Source organism: Lampetra fluviatilis, chromosome 41, assembly GCF_964198595.1.
Source record: "Lampetra fluviatilis chromosome 41, kcLamFluv1.1, whole genome shotgun sequence".
NCBI classification, from domain to species: domain Eukaryota; kingdom Metazoa; phylum Chordata; class Hyperoartia; order Petromyzontiformes; family Petromyzontidae; genus Lampetra; species Lampetra fluviatilis.
The window spans coordinates 9,200,462-9,219,753 of NC_136315.1; the positions used below are offsets into that span (position 1 = coordinate 9,200,462).

At 46.6% G+C, this 19,292-nt stretch overlaps 1 protein-coding gene across 1 annotated transcript; it reads right to left on the reverse strand.

The window, feature by feature from the left end:
* Nucleotides 1-9,275: 9,275 nt before the first annotated feature.
* Nucleotides 9,276-14,425, reverse strand: CHCHD1 (coiled-coil-helix-coiled-coil-helix domain containing 1). The gene is made up of 3 exons (XM_078875624.1): nt 14,119-14,425; nt 11,424-11,542; nt 9,276-9,951 (listed from the first exon to the last, which is right to left on the reverse strand). Exons 1-3 carry the CDS (start codon nt 14,252-14,254, stop codon nt 9,802-9,804), a joined length of 405 nt encoding a protein of 134 aa, XP_078731750.1. The 5' UTR covers nt 14,255-14,425; the 3' UTR covers nt 9,276-9,801.
* Nucleotides 14,426-19,292: the final 4,867 nt, after the last annotated feature.

Here is a 19,292-nt window from a genome sequence, read left to right on the forward strand (position 1 = left end):
CACCCTCCCCTCTCGCATTTCTTTTTGTTCTTGCGTAAAAACGTGCGGCCATTAAAATGAAAAGTCCTGGGTTCTTAGCCACCGCGAAATCCAGATGTTACCGCAACGACAGCGGGGTTCATGTCGCGCGCATTAAACGTGGGTGCGCGCGTGCGTGACAATGCAATGCCAGACGTAGAGTGCCCCAAGGCCATCGCGTCTCGAGACGCCGTGCAGTGAGAGAGGCGTGCGCGTTCTAAGATCGTGGGGGAAGATGAGGCTCACTTCACGGTAAAGCGACGGAGGGAGGTTCGGGAGAGCGGTGTCCTGGGAATGATGATTTCCGTCATGATCAATGCATTTGAAGAGATAGAAATGGTCACTCATAGGCAGAAGAAAAGAGGAAGGCCTCAAGCCTGAACTTGAAAAGAGAGCCACAAGGATGGAGATTCTGACTTCCGAGGTGAGCCAGCGGAGAGGGACCCCCACCTGCGATGGAACGGAGATTGACTCGGGGACTTCAAGACAGCAGCAGGTCTTGGTTGCTGCAGCAGAGAGAACGTGGAGGGGAACTAGAGTGAGATGAGTGCGCAGGTCGCCAGGCCGAGTCCGTGGAGGGACCTTGAGTGACACAGATAGACGCAAAGAGAGAGACAAAGAGACCGAGAGACAGAGAGACAAGATCATAGTGAATGTTGAAGGCAGTGAGGATTGTCTCGACTCGATTGGGGGCTAGAGGAGAGACTGAGCACTGCAGTAAGGTTGTCTCATTTACCATTAATAATCGTCGATGTCTTCTCGCTCAAGCAATCAAAGGAATTAACACGGCTTTCGCGATCAATATTATCGATAATAGAGATTTTTGGGTTAGACTGCATCAATATAAATGTGTCGTTAAACCCGCCACCACCCGACACAGCCAATTCGTGAGGTTTGTCACGTCAACAAAACGTGCCAATTCGTGAGTAGTTCAGCACACCGGGTGCGTAAACAAACAACATTAACAACTCCAACACTCGAATTTAAAATATTTTGTGTTTACTCTGCAACGAATTGGCACGTTCTGTTTACGTGACAAACCTTACTAGTTGGCTGTGTCGGGTGGTGGCGGGTTTAACGGACACATTTATATATTAGATCTAACTCCCCCCCGCAAAAAAACCTTTCTATTATGAATCAAAGGCGCTGCGCTCACCTCCACGGCGACCGCGAGCCCGATGGTGGGAAATTCCACGTTCCAATGTCACGGCTGACCTCGTCATAGAACTAAGTTCTGTGCACATCAGCAAAAGTAGCACTTATCGTTTTAGCGACTCGGTGGGATGACGCGGTTGTACACACACGGCGAATGTTGTCACGTTGCGGTGTGCAGCAAAATCCATTGTTGTACTGTACTATGCCACCGTATATATGCTCCCCACCTTAACCGACCCGTGCGGGCCTTCACCCGGCAGTGGATTGATGAGGGCTGTGCACGTACGTGTGTGACCAAAGGCGGCATCAATCAAGTTGACTATTTAGGCGAGGTGAGTGGTACGGTTTTTGTCGTGATTACTTATCAGTCTTGGGAGGTCAGCGAGTCGCTGTAATTCGAGTCTTCCTTTGCAACACGTAAGGAACCCATTAAGACTAAAAGTGCCATTTTTTTTTTTTGCAAGGGAGATCTGGGTCTTAAACCGTACGGCATATCAAAGACAAGATTGGGGTTTTTTTTGTTACAGAGCCTTACCAAAACGGGTACATGACCACGGTATTCCCAGGATCCCCCTCCGCCCCTAAGCCCGAAGAGAACGCACCTCAACTGGCTCCCGTTTGGTTGAATCGCGTGAGAGAGGGGACGCTTTCCTCTGCGAGCTCATGACCCCTCGGCTCCAGGCTAAGCTGCGCTGTTCCTTTCCACCTAATTTACAACCTCCCCTTTCGATGTTGTTTATAGCGAAGAGCAAAACAGCAAGGCAGGAATAAAGACAAATACATCACGCACATTTTCGCATCCACGAAAATACACGCCGCCACGTTCGGAAACAAACACAAGAGGTTCCCCGCGGAGCGTTACACAGACCGTTGGGGCAAGAAGGGTTTGTTGGCGAGCACCTATTAAGGCTGGAAAACATACGACGAAAGGGGCGGTGTGGCCAGCATCGCACCCGGCCCGCGGAGCTTGCACACCGCCCCAGGTTCTCGTTGGAAGCAGAGTCAACCCAGCAGGGCAAGTCCAGGAACAGTTCGGATCATCTCCACTGATGTTCGCTATGAGCAAGAATTCAACTCGGGTGCTAACCACGTCACCGCTCGCCCACATGTACACATACACAAGACAAAGATCCCCCGTATAGCCTGAAACTGATGGTTGGGGCAAGTGCTCTTAGCAAGCACCTATGAAGGCCGGAACGGCACACGAGGGGGTGGGTGGCCAACACCACGCCCGGCCGCCTTTGTCTTCCTCGTGGCGATGTTTACACACCGCAACAGGTACTCATTTTAGGCTGAGTCGACCTTGGGGAGGCCCACGATCGGTTCAGACAATCGTCGCTGGTGTTGGCCGTGAGCGGGAAACGAACTTGGGTTGCCGGTTTCTTAGCGCAACGCGCAAAACGTAAAGACGACCGCTCCCCACATTCGCAACGCACACACACACGCGGTACACAAGCACGTATGTGAATAAAGTGCAGTACACGAACCGCTAGACTACACTACGGCTCCCCACTACTCAGCCCCCCCCTCACACACCCCACACACCCACAAATACAAGTCGTGCCCAAGTGGTTCTGGCGAGACCAAGCGGCTCCGAATCTCCAAGTCCTGCACACTTCACACACCGCAAGGAGAGTTAGAATAGACAGAGAGACAAAACCCCATTATGCGTTTAATAATAGGATGCCGTAAATACTGATGAGCACAATGTTTTATTTTTGGTGTTAAATCAAAATGCTGTCGTCAGGCACGGCGGCACGGCGCCACAGCAAGCCCCGCTCGCTGTCTTAAGTAAGACAGCGAGGACGGCATCTTTTGTAATCTCTCCCATAGCAAAGACGGACGCAAACCCAAAAACAATTGGGAGTTATTTTTTTCGTTTCCAGAACAACATCGATCCAAGGCGATGCAGTGTTTTAAATCTTGCTCGCTCACTTACTCGGTCCGTCCCACATCACCGACACACGGGTGACAACTCAAACCTTCCGCGTGTCACGGTCTTGTGCCATCAGTTGGGAGATCTTCCCATCAGACGCATGTAGCTGCTTACAGCCTTGCCGCCCACCGTTTGCTTCCAGGAATCAACATCTTCGTTTGCCATTTTCTGAGACCAGCGTGAAAGCAGCGGATTGACGCAAGGGCTCTCCACGTGTAGATGAAGGCCCTCTGCGTGTAGATGAAGGCTCTCCACGTGTAGATGAAGGCTCTCCACGTGTAGATGAAGGCCCTCTGCGCCTTTCTCTCCGATGCAATGTGATATACTTGGTCCAGCCGGCGTTCTGTCGATGGCCCATGTGATTACATTATTGGCCGATTTGTCCTTTGATCGACCTCGTTTGTAACAGGTCTACATTTGCTCCTGGAAATGTTTGATCAGCCCTGGGATGATGACGATGTGCCGAGTCAATACTTGGCAGGAAAATGAATTCACGACCTGATTGAATCACGCGCGACCAACGTACCCACAGCACAGCTAAGCTCGAATAAAATAAAATAAATCTACGTTTGCATTACAAAAGAGCACACGATTCATCCTAGGGTTTTGAACAGCGTTGTGTTTAATGTTAGAATGTTTGGGTTTACAAGACTGACTTTTTCCTTCACCCATAATTTATTCTAAATCTGCTATCAGCGTCGTGTCGCTCGTTATTCAAAGAAACGTCCGTGTGGGTGTCTCTCTCTCGAGTAGCGCTGAACCACATGTTCGAGAACAACCTACTCATCGACGAGTCTGCATCAATTCGCTCCATTCCATCTCGCAGGGCAATGTGTTTGGCTTCGCTAAATTCCCCACGTGATAAAGCCACTACTTCGTTGAGCTATCATTTGTGATAGCCAGGTCGCTTCTGAATAATAATATTTAAAAATACTTTTTTTTTAAACACTCTTTAATGAAATGTACCGTACGAGTAATGGCAGAACTCCACGACTCCAGGAAGTGGCCCCGAAGCTTGCCATAACGTAAGGGGCCGTGGTGATTTACAGCCAACGTGAGTTGAGCGTGGACAATTAGACCCAAGCCGAAACATAACATATAAAAAATAATGTTTAAAAAAATATATTTTTATTTTTAATGATAGAATATAGTGTTGTCATCAGTATAACATACGTATACCAAGTTTGCAGTCGATACCACATTGGGAAGTGGGTTAAAATTGAGTTACAATATGTGAGGATACAACAGAGTGAGTTAAATAAAAGCGTGTAAAAAAGAGCTGTATTGCAGCTCAGTGAGCCTTACCTGGTTAAATTAATAAAATAATAGTTTATAGTTTTTATAATGTGCCGTACCAGCCTCAACATACCCCAATCGATGCCGGCTATGAACCACAGCCTACGGTGAATCTGGAGCTGTACCTGCATACAAACATCAGAATATTTTTCAGAATATGTATTTATACCCGGAGGAATCTGATAAGCTATGAAGCTCTTTTTCACAGACGTCCAGGAGGGGTGGGTCAGAAAGTTACAACAAACAACACCAACACACGATAGCAGTGAAAATTATATGCAAGGTTAGCAAATCACGAAAACACGAGTAAAAATAAACAGCGATACGGCCAGTGCCGCCTTACCAGGATCTCCGGACCAAAGACCTGGGACCCAGTTACCGGCAGCAGATGTTCGGGATCCATCCTGGAGTCTGAGCCACTTTTGCAACAGACTTAAAGTGGAGTGATAAGAGCGCATTTTGCGAAGGTCTGGAATCACAAGAGTGAACGCTGACAAATGCTCAGACTTACTGCGGAAGATGAAGTCCACAGAACTATTTCCAAAGTCACTTCAATACATCTCATTATCCCCACCACGGGCGAAACCTTTAATGCCCTGGCGAAGTTTGTTCAAACAGCGCACGTGACCGACATGGCACGGGGAGGCTTACATCCAGGTCTGGATTAACAAAAGCCCGTAATTTATTATGTTATTAGAGTGCTGGTTGTAATCATTTTAGTTAAGGGCCCTCGACTTAGAATGTCATGACAAACGATGTGCCTCGCGGGACTATAAGTACCGGTATATGGTACGAGTGTAAATCAAGTGCCACTTTTAAACACTAGCCTCAGCCATGGGAACGTGGAATCTCCACCGCTGGCTCTGAGCCATGAATGGAGATATGTGCCTCACCAGAGCATGGGAGGGGGGACACTCTCACTTCTGTGCAACATACAAGACTCGATTTATAAAATGTTGTTTTTGAACAACTGCTACGCGTGTGTGTGTGTGCCTGTATACACTGACAAAACATTGGGCTATTGCAAACGGCAGCTCTGCCAAACACGTGTTAGCTACTAAGCTATGCCTGTTAGGTAAACGGATACAATTTATGTGTCACTACAACAAAACCGCGATGGCTGTGGACTCAACAATCGTGGACACGCTTCGAGCGAAGCGCTCCTAAAACCACGAGTGAAGTCAACCGTGCCCGACCGTCAACAGCAGCGCTAATCTCCAGTGGCGGCCACGGAGTCAGCGCTGGGATTTTGACATCCCGATGGCAGGACTCGTGCCTCCAAAGGGTAGCCACTCGATAAAATAGTGGCACTCATTCTAGCAACCAAAAGAAGGGTCATGGGCCGACTAGATCCTTGACCAGGAAATTAATACAGGGTGCTTCAAAAAAATGTTAACACTTATATGGGACTATCGTTTTTCTTGTAAAAAGGACAGATAATAAATACACTGTAACATGATAACAAATGTAATGTTAAAGGCTTCAAAAAGTCAAAGAGTCTACACTTTTTCGCCATCATCGTCAACGCGTGCCTAGAATTTTCTCCAGGTAGTCTCCAGAGGCCGGAGGCACTTTTCTTGTGGCGTTGTTGCAAATTCTCAGCAGTGTTCACATTTTTTTGAAGCACCCTGTATATGAACTGATTGAGCACTCTGCCAAGTTTACAGACGACCAAAATATACTTATGCATGAAGGAATAGCTTGATTCATACTGGTAGGAACCACCTGGTTCCACCAGCCCACAGGGGATTATTGTGTCCGTCCGTCGTGCATCCAAAAATGGGAGTGGTCGGGCTGGGTGGAGAGGGGAGGGTAGGGAGGGTGGGGAGGGGCTGGGTGGGGAGGGGCTGGGTGGGGAGGGGCTGGGTGGGGAGGGTGGGGCTGGGTGGGGGTTGGGAGGGGTGGGGCTGGGTGTGGAGGGGCTGGTCACCCCGTGGTGCCCTTATAAAACTCAACGTTTAACCTACTCACGCCGGCTTGTGCCCGCCCTTACAGTCGGCCATATTTGTGGAATACACCACGCCGCTGTTGACCCTGGCCATTGACCGAGCAGCCCAACGTTCCTACCAGCTCCCTCCGCAGGAATGTGTTTAAAATGTTGGGTTGCGCCTAATGGAAGAATGTTCGAAACCACAAGCCACAATCGATTCCCCTGGCTTCGTCGTGAGATGAAGAAATGTCCATTCGTAACTCTGACAAGAACAGTGCTACCCCACGCTGGAGAATGGCCCACAAAATGGGACACCACAGAACTACTTCTGAGATCCCTATAAGCGAACACTTCTCCAAGCTGTGGGCTGTGCACTTTCCTGTAGCCCATGATATAAATATTCATAGCATAGCAGTCAAACTGAAATGTTTCTCAGGACTGGAAATTTTTGCCAAATTAAGTGAAAATACAAATACAAAATGTAATGGGATTATGTGCAGTCATTGGTGACTGCGCTATGACTTCGAACGAACTACACTTGATTCAAACTCAGCGCTGGCAACCTCGACCACAAGATCAAGAGGTCATCTTGGCCAAACCTATTGATGCAACGACACTTCACCATGGCATTCTTCCATCCACCAGATCGCGTAGCTGCTGTAAAGTTCAATACCAGTCCTTCAAGACCTGCTGCTAGTCTCAAGATGCACTTGGTTAAATAGGACCCCGAAGATAAGCATAGCGATTGGGGTATAAGCAACCTACAGGCTATCAGCCCAAGGATCGTGATGACGATGATTATAAGAAATCAATGCATAAGCGCATTCCAAGCAGGTAATAAGGAAGCATCTGTTTCCCCTGGCAGTGCTGCAGCATGGGTCAAAATGCCCTATTCTCTATCCAAGGTGACAAATTGCATCATGCAAGAAGACAACGGACTCGCCTTCCTCTACCGTAAAAAAAACTAAAACTACATCAGATTACACTGATCATGTCCCTCGCATGACTATAAATGTGTCCAAGCCAAATGAATGGCCCTCAAATGTATACTAGATGGATACACTTAATGCCTACAGCACCAACAAATAAACAAAAATGTTACCAGCACCCAGGATATTATGTAAAATATAAACAGTTGTTACTAGTGGACATAAATCCTAGTGATGTTTTAGAAACTACAAAGCTCACACATGGTACAATTATAGTTCAGTGTATGATTTAAAAAAAAACTATATATAGCTGTCAATCAACTGCTGGATGAAGGCCTCCCCCACTCCTCATAAGCCACTGGTGAAGATTGAGGGAGTCTATTCAAACATTGCACTAACTTACTGGGCCACCTCTCCTCCGGTCTGCACTAAAAAGTAGAAAACGAAACATTTTATAATTTCGGCTTCTCAAAATATCTTCTTCTTTCGTACGGCTGATGTAGATGCAGAGCGACGACTGCAATTTCACATTCAGGTGGTCAAGCCAAAGAACCGCATCAGGAGCAGCGGAGTAGTGTATCGCCGTGACGTCTCCTCCGTATTTGTGGATTGGGCATTCGTCGCTATATGTTGTACGGTCTGTTCTGGATGACCACAGTCGCACACTGCAGAGTTTTTAATTTTCTATTTGTGCACCAGGTATCCGAATCTGCCATGGTTTGTGCGGATGCGGCTTAGGGTGGACCATGAGCTTCGTGGAAGGTTAAACCCAGGAATCTTCTGCGTTGGGTTTCTCAAAATATGGAAACATTTTAAGTTTTTGAAGCTAGCTTTTCAAACGTTTGTATTTGGAGATTGTTGTTAACTCCGAATATGCAGGAAGACTTTCGATAAGCCACATATACAAGAGAGGTCAACACGTGTTGGTGCCTGGCAAGGAGCCAGCAACATCTAGTTGGGGTTGGTGAATCACACAGGGATGGAGCAATACAATTCACGAGGCACCCATCTGCAGTGACCTATGACTGTAGTAGTAGCAGTAGAATCATGCTGTGAAGTGCATCCTCCTATATACACGGGGTCTCTGCAGGCTCCATGAATTATCCAAAAATCCTGGGTGGAACAAGTCGGACGCCCTTAAAAACATCTTGAGCCTTAATCGAGATTGATTTCAAAATCATCGGCCACTTATTTTATCTATTTAATGCCATCCTTAATTGACATTTATTAAATACAGGCAGACAGAATAAAAAAAGTATGAAGTTGGTGAGACTTGTATGGTTATTTTTAAGGTTTAATGTGTTTTTACAGCAAACACAACTACGTACAAGTATACAATACTGTATACACATACAAGTAACCAACTTGAATGACGTTGCAAACAACCTTATTCACCTCTGAAATAACTTGCAATAGAAAAATGTAAAGTGTAACACATAATTCGACGTGGGTTTAAACGTGTACACTTCAAAACGGCCATATTCACTGAACGTAACGTTTGGAAAGGGCAGTGTCGGAGGTGCAAAAGCACGAACGATAAACCAAACTGACACTCCTCTTACATTGACTTGTAACATAAAAAATATAGAAAACCAATCTGACATTTTTGGGAAATTTCCATTTGTAGACAGGGAATAAAGGCAACGAAATGTGGTCTTTGGACCACCAACTGTGGACATTATTTTCTTGGGCAATGTTAATTAAGAATGTGACGGGTAATATTTAGATTCGCCCCTTTCATTAACTCAAACTGTCCGTGCAGTGTGGCTCGGTGACTAAACGATGGTAATGTTTGCAACGACTGCTTCGACATTTACGTTCACTTATTTCACCAATGTAAGATTATTATTAAGATTTTTCTTCTTCTCCAAAACTATGGGAAAATATAATTCGACAACATTTTGGACCGATTATTGTTGGAACAAAAAAGTGACTCGGGTATTTAGGCTCTGTGTCACACGAAATCCTAAGGCATTATCATTTACGGTCTAAAAAACATTACAACGCTGTATTGTAAGAGAATGCCTTTATTATAGTGCACAACAAATTTGACCAGCATCACTTCCGCCATCGCACACAACTCACCATATCTCTACACATGTGCCTAATCATTTAAATACAAGGCCATAGACGTGTCACCATTTACTCCCCAGAAATTAAAATTGCTATGATTTGGGGATCACGATGTCTGATTTTTACTGCCTCGTTTGTAATGTTTCTCATTTTCCTGTCGTGTACCAGTTCTGTTTGTTCCATGAGCCACGATGCAACATCGGCTTCATCTGCATGTTCTTGAATAACAAGATGATTTCACAGATGGTTTTAGGCGTACATCACATGCCTAAGAATCTATATTTTTTAAGCCATGTATCATTGCATACCTACAAGGTGACATCACCGTATTCCAGCAGAACCTCATTCAATGTCAATAAACTTATCGCAATGCTGGGAAAATGTTGGACTGATGAATACCATTGCCACCTCGTAAAATAAAAGGCTGGTCGCACCTCAAACTTGTCGTGGTGTATATCGGGGGACTAAGACTTTTGCGAAGATGCCAGATCCCAGAATCTGCCTCGCCTGACGTTTGCCTTGATGGGAAAGCGTGAGAGGAGAGCGTTGGCTTGCTTCTGACTCATCATGCTGTGGGTACGCTTCCCGCTGTCCTGCTCGTCCTTCAACTGCGCCTGTGAGAGAGAAGCGGAAGCTGTTCACGCGTCAACGACGCCGGCACGCAGCTCCGCCAAAGGTAGGCCAACATATTCTTGGTTCTTTCGGTAAAGTCACGTAGAAGGGAAATCATAAAATAAAATAAAATTCTCACGACGTTTCGACACAAGCAATCATCATCAGGTGTGAAAACCACAGCAAGAATTTTTTTGAAAAAGTGGCGTTTTTTTCTTAACGTTATTGTTTTCTTTATATTATTTTATTATTTCCCTTCTACGTGCCTTTACCGAAAGAACCAAGAATATGAATCCCTGCTATCACGAAAGCTTTAAATCGAAGTACGCCAACATGATTGACAAGCGACATCACTGACAACCAACGTGATAGGACAACCGACTGAGACTCAGCAGTTCACCCACTTGCCTCCTTTTCTCTCCCCCCCCACGCCACCAAATTTGCTCCCCGCAAGATTTCTTCAGATGGAGATGGTGACTTGACGTGTACAGTTGTCTAGATCGATCGATACAAATCTATTCCTGCGCTCACAATACACGCGTCAAATAGTGCGCTTAACAAATACATTTTTGGATTTGTATGCGTTGTGTGCATTTTGCCTTCCTTTAACAGTAGAGAGATTAGGACTGATGAAGAATCAGAAATTCATTTCCAGAGTAAAGCCCCATTGAGCTTGAACTCTGCACTACTATCATGTTTGTGTACTGTTTGTTATTGTAACGTTCTGATCTTCCCCTACTGGACATCTGTGAAAAAGGGCTTTAAAGCTCATCACATTCCTCCAGTATCAATAAATATTCTGATTCTGAGCTAAGAAGCTCTTTTTCAAGGGCGACTCTGCCAGGAACGGTGGCGTCGCCCCGCTATGACGCCGGCAAACCTCTGTTCTGCCTTGGCCATGGCTAACATCAATGGCAAGCGATATCTAAATCGCTAGCGGTACCCACCTTCAACTAACCGCACCTCCGAATAGCACGGTTGGCTATGTACGGTGCAAAAGAAGTTCTACATACGTACATACATACAACCCCCCAAACTCACCTGCATCGTGAACTACCGTCAAAACCCCCACTATATACGAAATGCTTTTAAAGGCGTCCATCCAGCAGTGGATTTAGAAAGAAAAGTTAAATACCGATTATAGTAGTCCCTCGGTTAACGTTTTTAATCCGTTCCATGCTGAGCTCACTTCCGAGCGCTCGGATTGGCTGAAATTGGCGCCCGCGTGCGTCACGTAAACACATTACCGCTAGTCAAAATGTTAACGCTAGTCGAAACCATGGGGTCCTATGGGAGGCGAAACGTTAACCGAAAAACCATTAACCAATGTCACTGTTAACCAATGGTCTACTGTAGAGTATTATACATATTTTATGAATGTAATTCCTATGTGATTGCAAAGTAGATTTTTAATTGCAAAAGTATCACTACATTTTTATTTAAACGACCAGAATGACGGACGCCGTGTCACTACCTTCGTCTTGGAAGAGCAGTTGGAGAAGGCCCTGATCTCGCTGGAGCACGGCGAGTCAGTAAAGTTGTTGAGCCTCCAGCATGCCATGAGCAGCATCATCTCCGTGATGCACGTCGCCTCTGTAATAAACACACAGCAAAAGCGATTGGCATCGGCATGAAGTCCCAGAGCTTAAGGTCTGGATTAAGGTTTTTTTTGTGAATGACATATCTGGAACATATGTGACATAAAATTATCAGAAATATTGACAATGATTCATCAGATCTGGGTTGCCATTTCACTACACTGCACTGGGCCATAACTAAATGTCGTAATAATGATTCTCGGTATTGTGCCTCCCCCACCCTCGAACTGTGCTTCTGCAACTCTGTTGCTTCTTTCACCAACTGGCACTGACCACACCACAATGTCCCTCCAATGCCCTCAATGTCCCTGTAACCTTCCCTCTTTTTCTTGTAGGTTTATGCACTTGTAAGGGACATGCACATACTAACCCAGTCTGGTGAAGATACAAGCACATATTTGTAATGTATGTTTTTTTGAGATTTGCTTACCTTTCCTATGCTAAGCAATCCTATCGTTGTTGACGTATTATTTGTTGTTGTAACGTGCTGACCCCCCCATACTGGACATCTGTGAACAAGAGCTTTATCATCTAGATTTGAAGCTTTCGTGACTGCAGGAATCCATACTCTGTGGTTCTTTTGTTAAGTCACGTAGGTAGAAATAAAAAAAAATCACGTTTCGATAGCAACACAAGCCATCGTCTTCAGGTGAAAATTGCGACAGCCGAACTTTATAGCTTATTGGATTCCTCCAGTATAAATATTCTGAATGTATGTACTTTCAATTTGTTTGTACACTGCGGTGTTTTCTAAACATTGTTTTTAAAATACGAACACTGCCTGCCCATTTGCGTGGGATATACGGCCGGGGTGGAGGGTGGGGGTGGAGGGTGGGGGTGTGTCAACACGAGGCACGAACCCAGAAAAACCCTTTGGAATGTGGATGACGTCACTACCGCGCACGCGAACTTGCGCGCCAGTCAGCCATACAGGAGTCCAAGCATGAAGTCAGCCAGCAAAACTTTTTTTTGTATAATGTAGTATGAATGACATCACAACGGAGAGGGGAGGCAGTGATGAAACACAGTGCCCTCTCAACTGGGGCAACACCAATACCCACGGGTAGACAAATACTGTATTTATAGGCACCGTGAGTCAAATGTATCTGAACTCCCCTCGCTTCGATGTATCACATCTTATGAATTCAGATCATTTCTTCTTGAAACGACATCCGCCTCGCAAGATTGTACCACGTGTGGTTTTTAACCATTATGTATATGTTTCTGAGTTAGAGATGCTTTGATTTGTCACCATTCCAGGGTATATTGGTGACAATGAGGTTGATGATGACGATACCTCTGACTATCATTGTCCATAATTATTACTGTGATGACTATGAAGTGATGATAGTGACGACAAAAGCAATGACGACGATGACAGTCATGATATAGACCGTGATGATATCCACATAACAGCGATAAATCTTCACTTAAAGCTTTCGTGACTGCAGGAATTAATATCCTTTGGGTCTTTCGGTAAAGTCACGGTAAAGTCAACGTGACTTTACCGAAGGACCCAAAGAATATAACAGCGATAACCAATAGAAATGCCGATAATTATGGTCATCACGACAGAATTGGCAGCAATCATGATGACGACGGCGAAGATAAAAATTCCATTCCGGCAGCGTTACCCAGACACTAACACACACCAACACTATTTTATTTACCAGGTAAAGCGACCTGGCCACAAATGATCACTCGACGAAGTGGCTTATCATATGTAAATGTATAGCAGCATAAATAATCTAAAAGCATGTTTTTTATGTGGAGGGAAAAACTAAAGGACCCAGAGCAAAAAATATATACGCGACCACGGAGAGAGACACCGCAAACTCCAAATATACAGCAGCAGGCGTCAGGGTTGGGATCGAATCCACAACTTCGTGCATACCAGGAGAGGTAGTTAACATCTCCTAGCCACAGTGATGATGACGAGAGAGACATCGCAAACTCCAAATATACAGCAGCAGGCGTCAGGGTCGGGATCGAATCCACAACTTCCTGCATACCAGGAGAGGTAGTTAACATCTCACTACAGTGCACTCCAACCACATCCTCTATCATTCACTCTTTGACCTTGCCGTCTGGAGACCCCCGTTCCTCTGCCGCTTGCCCGCATCCAAGCTTCCCATTCCCTCCCTACCACCACCCCAACACTCAACACAGCTCTCAACATCCACTCGCCGCCTGGCATCGCGTGTAAGTCCAAAAGGACGATATGAAGTCAGTCCACACGCAGCTTAACACGTAGAGTGTTGTGGATTCACTCTCCAACACACCGGTGGGCTGAAGTAGTAACTATTTGGCGTTTTTTTACGTGACAAATCCTTTACGGATTGGCTGTGTCGGGTGGAGGGTTTCGGCACATTTATACGTACGCGATCTAACCCACAAACCTGCATCGCGTGAAGCCGAGAGAGAGAGAAAACCCAGAGAGATGAGTAAAAGCTGTCGCTCAATCCACACATCACCTCGCCGCCAGGCATCGCATTTGTCCCGGAGCCCAGAGACGGGTGGGGGGGCCGTGGGGATTGACCGGGCAGAGAGACGGGGAGGGGAGGCACTCACCGCCCAAGGCCTCGCGCTTGAAGCCGGCCTTGTCCTGCAGGGCCAGGACCCTCTTGGGCTCCAGCGGGGGCTTCTTGGAGAAACGCGCGGTCAGTAAAGCCACCCTGGCGTTGATGTCCGCGCACCTGGAGGCCATGGCGCCGCGAGTTGAGCAGGGGGCAGCTAAGGGGACTGCAGGGGCAGCTAAGGGGCAGCAAGGAGAGTGCAGGGGCCTGCCCAGGAGCCGTGGTTTGGAGAACCACGCGAGACGTAGCAAGACCCCAACATCACAAGGGCGCCGCCATGTTAAGTGCCGTAAAGGGGTTGGGTCGCGAAGTGTCGCGAAATAATAATCTCGCCCCCACGGTGTCGTAAAGTTGCGTGGGAAAACTTGTCGCGAAGTGTCGTCACGTGGGCACGGAGAATCTCGGCCAGTCCTCGATTTGCGAACGGGTTACGTTCCTGGGCCACGGTTCGTAAGTCGGAACACAATAATGCTTTGTATTTAAACGCATGTAGGGTCAGCGTTATAATATGTTAAGGTTCAACAACAAACAATTGAAGCATTGTTAAACTCTTGAATAACAGATATTGTACATTCGCACGCAATACTGTAATACATTCTTTGTAGTACTTAAAACATAAAATTAAGTCACATGAAAGACTACATTCTATCTTGATTTGAAGCTTTCGTGACTGCAGGAAACCATACTCTTTGGTTCTTTTGGTAAAGTCACGTGGGTAGAAAATAAAATAAATCACGACGTTTCGATAGCAACACAAGCGGTCGTCCTCAGGCGGTAAAAATATAATCCAGCAGTGGAACTGCTGAACTAACGAGAGAGATGTTACAACAACAAGAGGCTATATATGTGGCGATGGGCAAGCAAGTGGGGTCTTAGCTGTTTTATTATCACTTACCTTGAGTTGAACGGTTCACTGTGCCCCACGCGAGATGCTGGGACTCATTACATTTCGGGGAGGATCGCAAGTAGGATGGTTTTAAAACGAATGACGTGGTGGTTTGTTCGTGAATGCAGATGTCATACCTGTCAACCCCTTATCAGTGCCGACCTTATTACAGACCAATTCAGACCTTGTTGATCACCCCGTGCCCCTTAAACATCTCCACGTTCATCCTACAAGGTCTCATCACAAGGGAGAAACACAAACAAAGAGGTTGTTTTTTGTGCCCATATTGAAACGGCTGTACGCCGTATGGACCTGAAAACTCAATTTCCCTGTTCAAGAATACGGGGATCCAGTCCCTTCAGTGTTTGATCCAAGATCATTGTCATTGGTTTGCAGCAACCACATGATCTATCAGGTGACACGAGAAGATGGAGCAATCGAGTAACTTAGTGGCTTCATCAGGAGCGCTTTCTCTACCAAATGGGCCAATCTAGCTCCGATGAGAACTGCTTTGGTGGGAGCCTAATACTGGCCCATCATCATCATCACTTCACATTGGTTATCAAACTATCCACATGCTTCTTGACCCAAGGCTGAACATTTGATACGGACTTTTTTTCCTCCTAAAATTGAAGCCATGAACCTCCCATTAGCCTCCAGTAGGACTATGGTGTCCTCAACAGGGCAGTGCGTACACTGGGTTATATGCACCATTATCAAAGGCAAATGAAGCCCCAGTGGGACAAGGCACTGGAAACACGAGAAGAAGAGTCGTTCATCTGATTATCACGGTTGGCAACTTACGATGTAAAGTTAGTTCAACAAAGCCGCATCCTGATCAGTGTCCCAGCAGCATTTCCACCTGTCTTCGTTTTCACACGATCACACTGTTTTCAGGTAGCTGTCCTGGGAAATGTGTAGGTCCTCCTGGGGCAAGTCCTGTTTGTGTCAGTTGTGTAATAATGCGCAATTCAAGACAATCTATTCACGTGCAGTTCTCCCCTCTTTCTGTGATAGTGAGAATTTCTTACGACGATATGTCCCAGATTGTTTTTGTATACCTCCTCCCCCCAGACCTCCCAGCGACCAGCCGTCACGCCACGATACGAGCTTCGCTATCGCAAGGAAGCGACGGCGGTGTGTGCATTGGCATCGTCAGAATTGGCCGTGACCTGAACGTGGCCCACCTGACACAGTTAGATACATCTCTCGTAGACCAGTGGTCTTCAACGCAAGGCCCTCTGGGACCTTCTGGTGACCTAAGGGGGCGTCCATAAATGACGTCACGCGATTTTGGACGATTTTTGACCCCCCCCCTCGTCACACGGCGTCACAAAAAGTCAGACCCCCCCCCTCAAATATGACGTCACAAAGCTCTGCCCCCGCCCCCCAAAACCATATTTCCATTTTGAAAATAAACCATGCTTCAAATCGCTTTAAACTATTGTCATTGTAGTGCGTATTTAATGTGGCGTATTTAATGTGGCGCTGCACTCTGATGTTGTAGGAGAAAACATTTATTAAAAAGTCTATTTAATTAAGTAGAACGTGTTGTCTATATTTATTTAAAGTTGCGCATTTTGATGTGACGTCACATTTCTCAACCCCCCCCCCTCGTCACACATCGTCACAAATATCCGACCCCCCCCCTAGGTGCGTGACGTCATTTATGGACGGCCCTTTAAGTGTGACCCCTGACGCACCCCATCATCGCGATGCTGTCAAACCTCCCAATGGTTTCCAATGGTGTGGCGACCGCTCACACTGACGATGTCTTATCGGCGAACGTACCCTCCTCCCCCCCCCCGTGAAAATTTGTGATGAACATTGTCTTAGACTGAAGACCACCTTCGTTCGTGGTTGCCGTGCACCTCGCGAGCTCACGCGTCAGCCCAAGCTGGGCGACATCAATTAGCAAGCAGCAGTAGCAGCACCACCGATGTATTTTAGGACGACGTGTTGTTTACGCTGCGTGCGTGCGAACGCGTCTGTGAGCTTGGACCCATGTGTGCGCCACCTGTGCACCTTAACACCACACTTACACACACATACACACACACACATACACACACATACACACACATACACACACACACATACACAGGTGTTCACACGTACAAAGACAAAGATCTCCCACCCCCGTATAGCCTGAGCAGACTGTTGGAGCAAGTGCACCTATTATGGCCGGCACGGCACGCGAAAGGGGGTGGGTGGCCAACACCACGCCCGGCCGCCTTTGTCTCCCCAGTGGTGATGTTTACACACCGCTCCAGGTACTAATTTGAGGCTGAGTCGACCTAGGGGAGGCCCGTTACCGGTTCAGATCATCGTCACTGGAGTTGGCCGTGAGCGGAAATCGAAGTCGGCTCGCCGGGTTCGTAGCGCAGCGTAGCGCTAACCGCTGCACCACCGCTCACGTGTACACACGTATACCCACGGAAGACGAAAAGCTACCCCGTGTAGCCTTGGGGAAAGTGCGGATAGCGAGCTCCTATTAAGGCCAGCACGGCCCACCACATGCATACATACAATAAAGACGTAAGCTGCACGTCTCCTTATCAATTCTATCGCTACTACAATTGGAATCTTTCCTTGAATTTCGCTCATGAATGTATCCACTCGTGCTGAGAGCACTGTATAATCTACCAGGGTATTAATTCTAGATTTGAAGCTTTCGTGACTGCAAGGATTCATATTCTTAGGTTTTTTCGGTAAAGTCACGTAGGTAAAAAATAAAAATAAAAATTAATAAAAGTAAAATAAAAAATAAAATAAAAATCACGACGTTTCGGAGGCAACACAAGCTTCTGTCTTCAGATAGAACCGTCACAGCACGATAGCTGTTTTTTTACCTACGTGACTTTACCGGAAAAAACCTAAGAATATCTACCAGGGTGAAGGTTCCATCTCACCCACGCTGTTGTGTTCAACCACCACACCGCAGCCCACAACACTTATCTTGCCGTCTGTTCCCCTGGCGCTGCCGCACCTTAGAATTTCCTTCCGTTTCTTTTCCCAAGTTCTTAGAACCTTTGCTCAATTCAAGGAGCGTATTGACTCTTTGTGCGAGAAAATAAATGCGGCAACGACTTGAGCATATTGCCACAAGACGCAGGAAAGGTGAAAACTAGTGATGAAATGTGCAGTGGACAACGACGGGCTCTCTGCCCATGCATGGATCTTGATGAAAATGATGATTATACCTTCCATGATGCTGCTTGTAGATGCCCGCTTGACACTGTGAGCCTACGGGCATTTTCTCACTGACCGTGATTAATATATACACACACACAAATAAGAGTCAAAACACATGTGGCAGAAACTCGGCAACAGCTGTTGAGAGGCCGGGCATTAACCCTGCTCACACGACTCACGTTACAGCGTGCACGCCACACGGACTGGGGGCTCTCATCAAAACAAGGCTGCGTTCACACACATTCAACACCGCGCTCTCAAAGTGTGCCCAGGTGGCCAACGGGGTTCATGCTGTGCCCACTGTTGGGGCGACGAGACAGCTCAGGTCTCACGGCCCACTCCCGCTTGTCTGGTGGCTTTCGCGAGGCCGATGGTCCAAATGGACTGCGTCGCCATCCGTGAATGACCAATGGGTAGGCGATAATTTCTTGTTGGTGATTCCTAGCCAGTGCTGGAAATCGCATATTCCAATCATAACAATATTGTGTCATTTCACTGCTGGATGAAGGCCACCCCATGCTGTGCAGTTCGCGGAGGTTGTTTGACCCGTTCAGATCTCACTTCCCACTTGATGTTAGTCGTAGCCAGGGATTAAACTCAGGTCATCAGTGCACTCATCACTGTGCCATCAATCCACCACACACTCCTATTGCAAGGGCCAGTGTTTTCGTTGGACAACCGCTGTTGAGTTCCCACAAAATGATACTTGTTTTATTCTGCCCAAAAAGGATGATGAGTACGTTTGACTCACAGTCTTGTGGTTATGAGTCAGCTACAGTTAGAATGCCACACAGCAATGTCGGAAATTGCCAGGCGTTGATAGTACCGCACCCGGCACACCACACCAGTGTACCTTTGGTTGTGACTGTGCCGACTAGTCACGTGCTTCCTCAAGTTCCACCAGTGGCCCAGAAAATATTTGGTGAGGATTAAGCCCTGGTAATACTAGTCGTACATTGTGATCATAAAAATTTCTACTCGTGGTATACAGTTTATATGAACGAGGACAGATTTATCTACCAGTCTGAAGCATTTGAACGAATGGCTTTGCAAATTATATGACACTACTAAAGTTTTGACCTGAAATA